The following is a 13,222-nucleotide window of genomic DNA, read 5'->3' on the forward strand; positions in this document are numbered from 1 at the left end:
GTAAATTGAAATTGAATGATTTTGAATGACCGTAAATTGAAATTGAATGAAATAGCAGACACTCTAAAGATATCAACTGAACATGTACATCATATAATTCACGAATATTTGGGTATGAGCAAGCTCTGTGCAAAGTGGGTGCCGCGCGAGCTCACTTTTGATCAAAAACAGCAACGAGTTGATGATTCGGAGCAGTGTTTGAAAATGATCCAGCGTAATAAATTCGAGTTTTTGCGTCGATACTTTTTTTTTGACTACCTTGAAACCTTACCGACGAAAACATTAAAAAAACCCACAAAATGATTTTGAATGACCGTAAATTAAGATTGAATGAAATAGCAGACACTCATTGTTGATATTAACTGAACATGTACGTGTATATACATGTAGAAACGGCTGCATTTGAAGTATTTCCTGCTCTCAGATCTCAAAAGAATGCTCGCTGGGAATAAATTTTCGTCAAATGAAGAGGTGATCGCCGAAACTGAGGCCTATTTTGAAGCAAGGGACAAATCGTACTACAAAAATGGTATTGAAAAGTTGGAGGTATAATTATTGTATCACCCTTGAAGGGAATTATGTTGAATAAAAAAAACTAATTTTGCCAAGAAAATGTGTTTCACTATGGTAGGCCGGGGACTTTTCAATTGATCGGTTACTGGGTATAATTACTATTTAACGTCGATTGGTCATCTTCTGTTTTTCTATTTAAGGGATTTGTTGTACTAACACATATTAATAATAGATTGGGAGGATAACGAGTAACAATACCCGAAGAGATATCGTCATCAGAGTTCAAAATATGTTGAGAAAATGATTTCAACTCTAATAATCCTCATGAAGAATATTTATTGCTTGAAAAGCAATAAAGGGATAAATCAGCTTATTAAATAACTAAAAAATATAAAGAATACTTCTTTTTTAAATTCGGAATAATCAGTCTCGGGTTTGACGAGTGGATGGTACTATGGATATTTTCGGATATAATTTACATTCAGTGTATACGTGCTGCAGTATCAGTATGCAATTTATAGTGAGTTTAGTGAAACAACTTTTGCGATTTTTAAAATTATTTCACGCGTTAATTAAACATTACATTTTGATGGAGAAAATTGGTGAAATTATCTAGTGGCTTGATAAATGGCGTGATAAGTGTGATAATTAGTGACTAATACTATTAATTTAAAAGCGGTCATACAAATAGTAATGATACTGCATAGAAAATGGTTGATTGTTACAAAGCAGTTAGGTGAAGTTACGGGGGATAGATAACGACTTGTTAGATGTTAGAAGCTACAATATCTGTGCAAGTATAAGTTTCATTTGCGTTTGTTCATATTTGTTCAAAAAATGGCTCAACTGGTGCAAGGAAATGTTAAAAAATACGTTCAACCTGTAAGTCTTCCAAGATGGGACAAACCCAACAAATGTTCAGATCAGAACAAAAGGAGAAGGACATCGAAGCAAAAGCTTACCTGTTTCTTTGACAGTATCGGTTACTATATAGTGTTACTAGTGTTAGAACAACGTAGATCTTCAATATCTGAACGAAAAATATCGTCAGCTAAGCGGACAGTAGTGTTTCGGAAAATAATAATATAATTTTACCTGAAATAATATATTTGACATCTTGATCTTGAAAACGTTGTTTAGCAGCCGAAGCAACAATCATATTTCTATAATCCTGGTAGCACTGACATGTTTTAGTTGGCAGGGTGCCTCCAACGATCGATACGGACCCATCCAGTACTCCCCCACTAATTCGAATCAAATTATTATTTATTATTTCGTTAATGCAATCATCGCAGTGGCAAATTGATTTCAAATATTTTTCAGCCTTTTTCTCGCAGCAGCTTTTCATTGGTTTTTTCGAACCGCCATGAGTAACTTTTTCATTGCAGAAACATATTTCTGGTTCCGAATCCCATACTGTGCACAAAGGGGGTAAAACCGATTTTGATTCTCTATTAAACGTTCTAGGACGCAGCATATTTGGACATTCAAACAAAGTTGATGGTGGTATTAATGACAACATTTGTTCCTTCACTCCTTCTAAGCTTGAATAGAATTCTTGAGCGCGCTGATACTCCTGAATGCGAGCTCGTGTTTCAGGATTTTTCGAAGGTAGCGCATAATTGAAACAAAATTTATTGTATCTGTAAAGTGAATATATTTCATTAGTAAGCATTTAATATTTAAAATGTGTAATTTTTTGTTTGAACAGATTTTTTTATTCGTACTTAAATTTATATTTAAAATATAAGTATTTTAATTGGCTTTTGTTGTGGAATAGAATAGACGGTTTAATAAAATACTAAAAAAATACTAAACAGCATTGTATTCTGTCTAAATTTGAATATGGAAATCGCTTTTGTGTAAGTACGAGAATCAATTTTTAGTGCTCTTGGTAACGATATTGTATTAGGCACTTCCATGTACTTTGATTAGCGATATATCAATATAAAAAACTGTTTAACAACTTGTTTAAGTACTAATTTCGATGCTTTAGCGTCAAATTACAGCTTTCTATTTAGTATTATCATTTAATTATATGTTAATATATGGTGAGCATGGAATCAAAATAACATTTTCGATAATAATTACTTTTATTATTCGATGAAATCTGCTGGTGAAGCTCATCAAACAATTTATAAACTCATGATGATGCTTCTTCATCATATCCTAATGGATGCACTTGGTGGTTTTGACCAGAACATGACAGACTTATTGGATGAAACTAGCTCAATCTGTATAAATTAGTTTAGGAGTCTAATGTATTTATGTGTTTAGTGTTTATTTATGTCATATTTATTTGAGCGATAAGTTAATTTCTCTGATGAAATGAAACCAGGCATATTTAGTACCGAACAAGACGCTTGAGATAACGAGAGTACAGATGCCAAGAGCCAGACGGAATATATTAACATTTCAACCCCTTGAAAGATCTCCGATAGTGTAAATAAGTAGCTATATATCGAGAATCGTATTGACCTTAGAAACCCGTAGGAACTGTGAATCGCAGAATATTTTTGGGTGTATATATTTTACACGAGATAAGGAAATCATCACTTCCAAACTTTCCGAAAAAGCGATATTACACGTGCAGACGTACATCACAAAATCCCGAATGAACAATTCGGTTTTTGCGCCAAGCATTCATGCCTCCTCAAGCAGCCCGCGTGACAGCCGCAATTCACCAAGCATTAATAAAAGGTCGAAAAACTGGAGCCATCTTTTTAGATGTCTCCAAAGCTTTCGATCAATTATGGCACCACGGATTAATATTTAAAGCGAAACAGCTTGGTTTACCTAATGACCTAATATCCCTGAAAGAACATACTTGGATGGCAGGTCCTTTCAAGTGAGGATCGGTGACGTAGTCTCCTCTCATAAACAGATTTCCACAGGTGTTCCGCAAGGTGCTTCACTAGCCCCAGCCCTATTCAACTTTTATATGGCTGATTTCCAACTCAACAAACTTTCCCACACAGCCTTTTATGCAGATGATATCTTTTTTCACAACCGGTTATTGTCCAGCTGACCCAAGTGAATATATATAGCGTGGTACAAATTTTGGCGGCTACAGATAAACCCGAGCAAAATACAGGCTATTTTGTTCAACTGCAAGAAGGAGTTCCGCGCCCTTCGCCTCCAAATTGATAAAGTCCATATCCCCTGGTTCCAGAAAGTTTCATACCTCGGTCGCCAGTTCGACCGCAGATTCCAATGGTCAGCCCAAATACAGCATGATATTTGCAAAGAAAATGACATGTATAGCCTACTATTACCACTCCTCTGCAGAAAAAGTAAACTCTTAATTCCCTAGAAAGCGATTCTGTACAAAATGCTAGTCCCTCCAGTCTGCCTCAACGGAGCACAGGTGTGGTACAGGTATATCTCTGAGAGACAACTTGAACTACTCCAAGTGATCCATTCCAAAAAAGTCCGCGCTTTACTCAATGACCGATGGTTTATGAGGAACGTCAACACTAACCTCGAATCAGGCATCCCGTATGTGAAGAATTTCACGAACATTCTCAGTGTAAGGTTCTCCATAGGCGCTTTACAATACGACAACACCTTGATTAAATTCCTATACATCCACAAACCTCGGCAGTAAACCAACTACGACAATCCCAGTTGTAATCCAGGGTCTCTGTCGTCCGCAAAACACTCATACCCCGAACCCGAAGCGAAATCAGCAGAAGACTATTTGGTTCTAGCTGGTCATCATGAAAAAAAGGAAATCATCCCTGAATAGATATTTTCCACCCTAAAAATAATTACTACCTAGTCTACCATCAGGTTGCGAGAAGAATAGTTAAGTCAGCCTTTTCTCAGTAGAAGGTAACCAAGGGAGGAGCAATGGAGGATAAAATGCGGTCTAACCGTCTAATTACACAAATAGTCACACGAGTGTACAGAGCCTTCATACAAGTAATATGAACCTTAACATAGTCATCAAACAAAGTCTTCATACAAATTACACAGTAGTCAAATACAGTCTTTACATAAGTCTTCACGAGCCTTCAAGAACATATAAAAAACTGGTCAAGGGAACGCAAAGTTGGTGTCACTATGACAGTATGAATGTTGTCGTCACAACCATTTATACTCGTTTAATCTTTGTAATTAATAAGTTTTGTTGTAAATAAAGTCGTTTTTACTCTACCAGTTTTTCTTTTATAATCGCGATGAAAAAGATGCGTACAACAAACCTTCGAAGAACTTCCAGTTTGGCAGTTAATGAATCGGCTGCTTTCAGACCTTTACATGTGATAGGAAAGACCCAAAAGGAGGATGAATTGACTGAAAATATCATTTCGAACTGTTTCAATATTGCGGTTTCTTTATTTGGCACGCAAAAAAAATTAAATACGAAAATAGAATCTACTACAACAATCCCAAGCGTCTTGGCTTAGCACAGGAGATCCATCCACATCGATATCCATTCATGGTCATAAAGCCTTGCTGTACATATTGTGGGACAAGCAAGGTATAGTGAATTACGAGCTGCTAAAACCAAATGAAAATGTCACTGTAGATGTCAAACCTCAATTGAACATATTGTTGAAAAAGACTAGCAATAGCGAGTAAAAAACACAAAGTCATCTTCTTACATAACAACGCTCGGCTACTCGCTGCAAAACTGGTGAAGGATACACTGTTGCAGTTAGAATGGGAAGTTCCGCCTTACCAGATATAGCGCCGTCTGATTATCTCTTGTTCAGATCGATGCAGCATGGTTTGGTTGGTATACGTATTCTAAATGCTGCTAAGTGAGAAAATAGATCAATGAATGTGTCGCTACCAAACATATATCATTCTCTAAACACAGTATCGCAATTTTGCCAGAAAAATGTTGAAATGCCTTGAAAATCATCAAGAAAGATTGGTTTTTAATTATTCTGTTATCATTCCACAATCTGCCCAATGGTTAATAAGTATTTGATGATATTTACGACATATACAAAATTAATTGTTTGGCTAGTGCATCCTGCTGCACTGACACTCTTTCAGAGTACTTTTGATCACTGACACTTAGAATCACATTCATTATGGTTTTCAGCGAGATATCGCGCTGAATTAGGTTGTTACTGGCGTCACCGATGGCATGTAGCACTTTATTTTGGAATCTCTGAAGAATGGCTATGTGCGATTTCCTAGTATATTCTCTAATAAAGATCCAGATGCATTCCTAGCATGATGCATGATTATTAAGATATACCGAAGTCCTTCTATGTAGGATGAACGCCAAGTGAGTAGATTTTGTCTCATTCGCCTTAATACGCCCTGTTTTCAACTAAAAATTAATGTTGTTGAGATGAAGTTGGAGGTTCATTGATTCTGATATTGGATCCTCGCGAGATGATAAAATCGTCATACCGTCTGCATATTTTGCCACAGTAATGGTGTTTGAGGTCGGTACGTCAGCTATACGTCGGTACAGGAGATAAAACAATGAGCCCTGTGGAACACCTGAATATGTTGGATGTAGTTCAGTGTATTCATCACCTTGTTTCACAATAAAATGTCTGTCTTTGAGATATCACTTTGGTAGTTGATTTTTCACGGTGGTAGTAAATTTTTAAATTTAACCCAGTGTGCCACCCATTACCAAAAGCTTGATACATATGGGGGAATGCAGCTGAGCAATATTTTTATCGTTTGATCATTAAATTGATTAATTAAAGATCATGATTGATTGATTACTGATGAAGGTATTTTTCTCAATAAATGTATTTTTAAAGTGCAAAAATAAATAAATCAGAGTTCATGTAAGCATCTAATAAAAAATAGCCTTCTTGTATATTGAAACAGTATTTAAAAATTTGTTAGTACTTACATTTTATCTAATTCATAGAAATATAGATAAGAAAAGTATGGACTTTCTGGCCGCTGTATGTGGTTATTCTTGTACAATCCCGAATGCTTCGGAGGGGGAGGGTTAAAGGTTAACGATTCCAAGTATGGAGATTTATGTCGAACTTTAACATCTTTCTTTATCGGTTTATCGATAGTTTGTTTAGTCCGTGGAGGCGACGGTATACGTACATGGAGCTCACGTAAAGTTTGCGTCATACATAAATGAACCACAGCCGATAACAGTAAACGGTCATTTAGCGAATAAAATTTCCTTTTGGGGTTAATAATCTGATATAGAACCAATAAGAACTCTGTTGGGCATTCGCAACTGTGCATTAAAGCTATTTGTATATTAATAGTCCACGATCTCATCACCAGACCCAATCCAACTAAAACATCATGGGTATTTTCGGTCGTTTGTTTTTTTATGTCCTTTCTGATACTATCCCGTAATGTGTTGATGCATTTTAATTGGTTCGGACTTAATTCCATGTACCATACGGGCCCACAAAGTTCTTGGACCTTTCGATGAGCGTTCTTAAATTTATGACGATCTTGTGATTTCTTGTGTCGTAATAGTCGTTTATTTTCAGCTTTGACTTGTACAAGTATCTCATCGCGACGCTCTCTCCATAACTCGTCAATGAATTGCCATTGAGGTGGCCCTCCACTGAAATGTTTTATCTAAAATATAAAAATATATGACTATATATATATATATATATATATATATATATAACCGTTGTGAAATATATTTATAAAAAAATTTTGGTTTTAAAATATATATTGCTGCTTTTATCACAAAAATTATATTATTAAAATATCCTTTAAATTTATTAAATAAATGTATTAAATAATTTTTAATTATTTTATAACAGATCAATTGAAAAATCCCCGGACTACCATAGTAAAACAAATTTTTTTTGCAAAATTAGTTTTTTTATTCAACATAATTCCCTTCAAAGGTTTGATTCTTTGATTATAGCGACCCTCTAACTTTTTGTAGTACGATTTGTCTTTTGCTGCAAAACAGATCTCAGTTTCGCCGATCACCTCTTTATTCGACGAAAATTTCTTCCCAGCGAGTATTCTTCTGAGATTTGAGAACAGAAAATAGTCGCTGGGGGCCAGATCTGGACAATACGGCGGACGAGGAAGCAATTCGAAGCCCAATTCATGGATTTTGCCATCGTTTTCACTGACTTGTGACACGTGCATTGTTTTGGTGAAGCAGCACTTTCTTTTTCCTCAAATGCGGCCGATTTTAGGCGATTTCGTCCTTCAAACTGTCCAATTACGCTATGTAATAGTCGCTGTTGATGGTCCTTCCTTTTTCAAGGTAGTCAATCATCGTGTGCAGTCTACTCGGATGACTGTCGATTGGACTTCGGAGTGAAATGATGGAGCCATGTTTCATCCATTGTCACATATCGACGAAAAAACTCGGATTTATTGTGCTCGATCATCTTCAAACATTGCTCCGAATCATCAACTCGTCGTTGTTTTTGATCAAAAGTGAGCTCGCGCGGCACCCACTTTGCACAGGGCTTTCTTATACCCAAATATTCGTGAATTATATGATATACACGTTCAGTTGATATCTTTAGAGTGTTTGTTTATTCATTCAATTTCAATTTACAGCCATTCAAAATCATTTTGTGAATTTTTTTAATGATTTCGTTGGTATCAACCTTTTTTGGGCGTCCACTGCGTTCACAGTCTTCGGTGCTTATTTCACCACGTCTAAACTTAGCATAACAATCCTTGATGGTTGATTTTCCTGGGGCAGTACCGGAAACTCGGCATCAGGCCAAGTTTTTGCTTCAACTGTATTTTTTCCCTTCAAAAAGCAATATTTTATCAACACGCGAAATTCCTTTTTATCCATTTTTTTTCACAATAACAAAAGTTACTTCACTCAAAATGCTATAATTCACAAAGTAATTATCCGATAGCTGTCAAATTTATACACGCATCTTTTGAGGTTTAAGGCTAACTAAAAAACATATGGATTTAATTCTAGTAGCGCCATCTATGTGGCAGGGATGCCGGGACTTTTCAATTGCCCTGTTATTTGTTACGCAAAGCTAGTTTTAGGCGAATAATTCAGATATTAGGGAGTTAAAATTCCCTCAAATTACGAAAATACAAAATAATATTCAGGAAAATACCTAATATGGTCTCCATTTTTATTTCATATATCGCATGTTCAAATTTCCTGCCAATAATAGATTTATTTTTTAAAATATCTGAAATATATATGATTAACCATGTTTGCGAGTCACTTTTCATTAATTTTGATTTGGCTGTTAAGCTCAACAACAATATAATGAAATCTTTCAACCTTTTTTTTGTAAGATGATAAATTGTTGGTGCTTGATTGGCGGAAACGTCTGTGATAGTATCTACGATATTATATCCTATTTTATTATATCTTGCATACGATATTAACAACTAAAAGGAACACAGCGTATAACTCAAAGTTAACTAACAGAGACCGACCAAGACTATAAAGGACTGTGGCCAGATAACATAAAACATCTGGCGCAAAAGTGACAGGGAAAGCAGGACCACCAGAAGACTACCATTTATGGAAGGGCTGTCGTTACGAAACACCACAGTCCTTCCGTTGTTTGTAATAGAAGCCAGCGCTAAGCTGCGAAAGAAGCGGTGTAATGTTCATAAAATCAGTATACTTGATGATTGGAAGAATGTGGTATGGTCCGATGAAACATCCTTTATGTTCTTTCCTACAAAAGGGAGAGTCTATGTATGGAGAACCCCAAAAGAAGCCTATGTACTGGAGTAACTGTTTCCTACAATCAAGAATGGGGAAGGTTCCGTTGTGATGTGGGCGGTAATGTTGTGATATTCAGTTGGTTCTCTCATTCACGTCGCTTGCCTGGCTACTGCGAATTAATTTCTCGACATCTTCAAAGATATTCATGGTTTCAATCTTACTATGACCCGCATATTTTCGCCAAGCCTTGCTATATTCCATGATGATATCATGACGTCCATGACCACAACCGAAAAGAGCATCAGAATATCATCAAACATCTTCCTTGGCCAGCACAATCGCCAGACCTCAACAGAATCGACCCATTATAGGGGAGTTTAAGAGCAGTTAGGGTGTAGATTTCCATCATCCATCATTAGATCATTCAATCATACTCAATCATTGAACCAATTGGCACATGTTTTTGTACAGCGACAATATTCCTTTGAAACTATTTAGACAATTTACTAACCAATTGGGAGAAGATCTTCAGCCGTTTCAAAAGCAGATGGGTTTCAATACCTTTAATAAATAAACATTCTGTATATGTCAGGTGTTTGTATATTTTTGTTCATCCTCTGTGTACCGAGAAATGTAACCGATCAATATTTTATATCATTTAAGTTTGTATTCTATGTTTGTCATGAAAACCAAATTGCTTCTTTGGAATAATAATTCTTTCTTCTGTAATTATTTTCACGTTGTTGATGTACAGTTTCCTAAAAATTTCTGATTTTCTTCTAGGTTTGAGAATTATAATATAATGACAAACTGAATAAATAGGTCACATTAATCTTGAGATAAACTTAAATATATTTATTTAAAAATTAAAATTTCTAAAATGTTTTTATAAGCAAAAATTATAATTTCTAATATTATGATTAATAAAATTATTTGTTACATAATATAATTAACCTGATATTATGTTTAATTATTCACACGTAGCTGCCATAAAGTTCTCCCTATGCTTCTCATACTTGAAACATAAAGTACCCTTTCTAATTAAAACTTTCGAGGGGGTAAATTTTTTCGAGAGTCACGTACTTCGTTGGTGTTTTTGGCTTTATGTTTTTATTTTGAATCGCATTCTTAGACAGCATTAATTTGCAAGGCTTGCATATGATCATTTTCATAGCGGAAAAAGTTCATTAAAAATAATATTATTCTCCCATGTGACGGATGGATTTTTGTTATAATTATTTTTATTAATTACACTGAAGTCTTTTATCATTTGTATTTCCACTACAAACACTTTTGTTTCGACAAAAAACATTTTTTCGAGGTTGATAAAAGTAAGTATACATATAAATAAATTATGTCTAAAATAATATTCCGACAGTAATATATCATGGAGACGCTCCATCTCCTCCATATAGTTAGGATTTTTATGATTGCCTAAAAAAAGAGCTGGAAGCTTTGAAACTATATATTGGAAGCAATCTTCATCTTTGAGAAGTGATTTTACAGTTTTCTTCATCAATCCCGTTTTTATGTGTAGCGGCGGTAAAATTATTTTATGTGGAGGTACCAGTGTTTCTTTGTGGATTCTTTTCACATTTTCACAACACCTTTGGCGACAGTCTCTGCAATATCATAGACTCAAAAGGCAAGGAAGTTTGTTAAATTCAAATTCTTCATATTGCAATTTGTGAAAAAGCATTTCAAAAGTTCTTGCAGATTTATTTAAGGTGTACGGAATAACCTACAGGGATGGGAACATAAAACAGCCATTGTGAAGCAGAACTGCTCCAAGGCTTCTTTTTGATGAATTTTTGAAAATACGCCATCGTGCTATATCGTATTGGATCTTAAATCCATCCATCATACTTTCTAGATTGGTGCAATAAACCAATTCCTGACGTCATGGATTTTTTTCCATATTATTTTTGTTTTCAACTTTGCAAAATGTATAGAAATCAGTTAATACTGAAACAATTTTTGCAGACCTGAGTGTTAACATATTCTATCAAGAATATTATAATAAAACTTAAAATAACTTAAAATTTAATTAATAATTCAGACTAGTATTGGAATAGAATATATAAACTTATTACCTAATTCTTAATAGCTTATATATCGTCATTACTTATAGAAATGAATTTGTTAACGAGTTAGTTGATTTAATTTATGTATAAGTACATACTATAAACAACCAATAGAAGCCCGAAATATATTTAGTTCTGTAAGTGCCGTTAATTAAATCATATAAATAAGAAATACAGTATTTTACTTTATCCAACGTTTAAATATGATTAACTTTAATAAGCCTTCCACGTTTACCATTTAAATTAGATATGTTCTATTTACAGATATTTTAGTACATTTTATTCAACCTTAAAAAATATTTCATTAATATTAATACATAGATTTATTCTAATAGCAATAAATACATTACGTATTTATTATTGTTATGAAAATTACAGTAAACTAGTTATAAATATGTAAAGATTCATTTTCATGTTAGGAATATTTCGAGATTGTACGAAATATTTTCAAGTCAAAGAAACGATTAAATTAGTATTCATTTGTTTTTTGTTATATCGTATTTGTTTTTTACCTAGAAAAAAAATGAAACATAGTATGAGCAATAGGACAAGAATACGTGAGCGGACATATAGGAATTTTGGCACGATGTCAACATGGTGCAGGTAAATAACCTACTAAAACATGATGTAATGTTCAATATTTAAAAAAAAAACTCTACTTATTATTATAAGAAACTAATGTGTCTACTTATTATTACTTATATTTAATTTAATATTTTATTGGATATGTTTTTTATTGCATAGAATAGTTCAATATCATAGAAATATACTTATTTCGATATACTAACCTAGATATAAATACAAATAATTAATAATATAAATTATATTAACGTAACTTATAAAAATAAGGTTAAATATTGGCTGGAAATAAATTAAGAAAGTGGAAGGGTAGAAGTATTTAGGATATTTTATTTAAAATAAAAATAAACATGTACAAAATTTACTTTGCTTAAACTATCATTGATAATTCAAAAGCGTTCAGCCATCATTCTTTCTTATAGGTTCGAATTTTTTTGAAAATGTTTTTTGGTCTTAAAACATCGTCACATTGTTCAAATCTGATGTGTAAAGAGTGTGATTTTATTTTTGACTTAACATTGAAAAGTTACTACTGCAAAAGGATGTTATCATGGTGTGACATGGAGGCAAACTACTTGTGAAATACCAGAACTATATTGTACCCTTCATACAACTGCAATAAGTAAACAAATTTGCTTATAATTAGCTAGCATCTAGTATTGAATTTATCTGAAGGGTGTGGGAAAATTCAGTCAATTCGTGCGGTAGCCTTTTTCCCTCATTCTAGGTCTTTCTCATCATATGTAAACGTTTGGAACTGTTAGGTTGTGACAAGGCTTTGAAAGTTTGAGCTGGGTTTTCGTAAAAGCCTTGCAACTCATTCAGTACAAACTATTTTGGTCTTCCAGGCTAATCTACGTCATTGAGACCAAAATCATCACTGAAATCGTTGAAATCTAAAGACAATTGGAATATGATGGAGCACTACCATAGATTTCTAAAAGTGCTTCGACAGAAGATTACAACGAAAGTATTATTCTATGATTAGCGTCTGTATACATAGAATAATTCAATATTACTAATTTTTTATTTTGCATTTTCGCTAAAAGATGTTGCTTATAAAAATACATCATATATTTAAATATACATCTTTTATTTACCGTAAATAGAAATTGTCGATGTATAATATAATATATCGGGATATCTCAAATATATGGAGCTATCGAAGAGTTAAACTTGACCTAGAATGTTTATGGGTAATAGTTAGAATGCATTTTAAGAAATTCCGTTATGTTATATCTGGTATGTGCCCTAGTATAACATAATATCATCATTTTATTATGACACGAATAAAAATATATCAGGGAAACCTAAATATTCCTTAGAAGAAATGCAAATCTGATAAATTATTGTCAGATAATAATGTCAGATCGTAGTTGAAAATACTTATATAAATAAATTGATAGCATCCTGTTGCCATTTAACCAGGCAAATAACTGAGTGGAATATTAAC

At 33.7% G+C, this 13,222-nt stretch overlaps 1 protein-coding gene across 1 annotated transcript in view; it reads right to left on the minus strand.

The window, feature by feature from the left end:
* Window positions 1–13,222, minus strand: part of LOC143190979 (uncharacterized) — a 30,169-nt gene that overhangs the window by 12,739 nt on the left and 4,208 nt on the right. The window contains exons 2-3 of the mRNA XM_076395603.1: window positions 6,347–7,050; window positions 1,609–2,156 (exon numbers count right to left, since the gene is read on the minus strand). Coding sequence (XP_076251718.1) covers window positions 1,609–2,156; window positions 6,347–7,050 — 1,252 coding nt within the window. The remainder of the gene's footprint in view (window positions 1–1,608; window positions 2,157–6,346; window positions 7,051–13,222) is intronic.

The sequence above is a fragment of the Rhynchophorus ferrugineus genome, unplaced genomic scaffold, assembly GCF_030347505.1.
Source record: "Rhynchophorus ferrugineus isolate W39M unplaced genomic scaffold, kcgeb_rfMv2 rfM2, whole genome shotgun sequence".
Lineage (NCBI taxonomy): Eukaryota > Metazoa > Arthropoda > Insecta > Coleoptera > Curculionidae > Rhynchophorus > Rhynchophorus ferrugineus.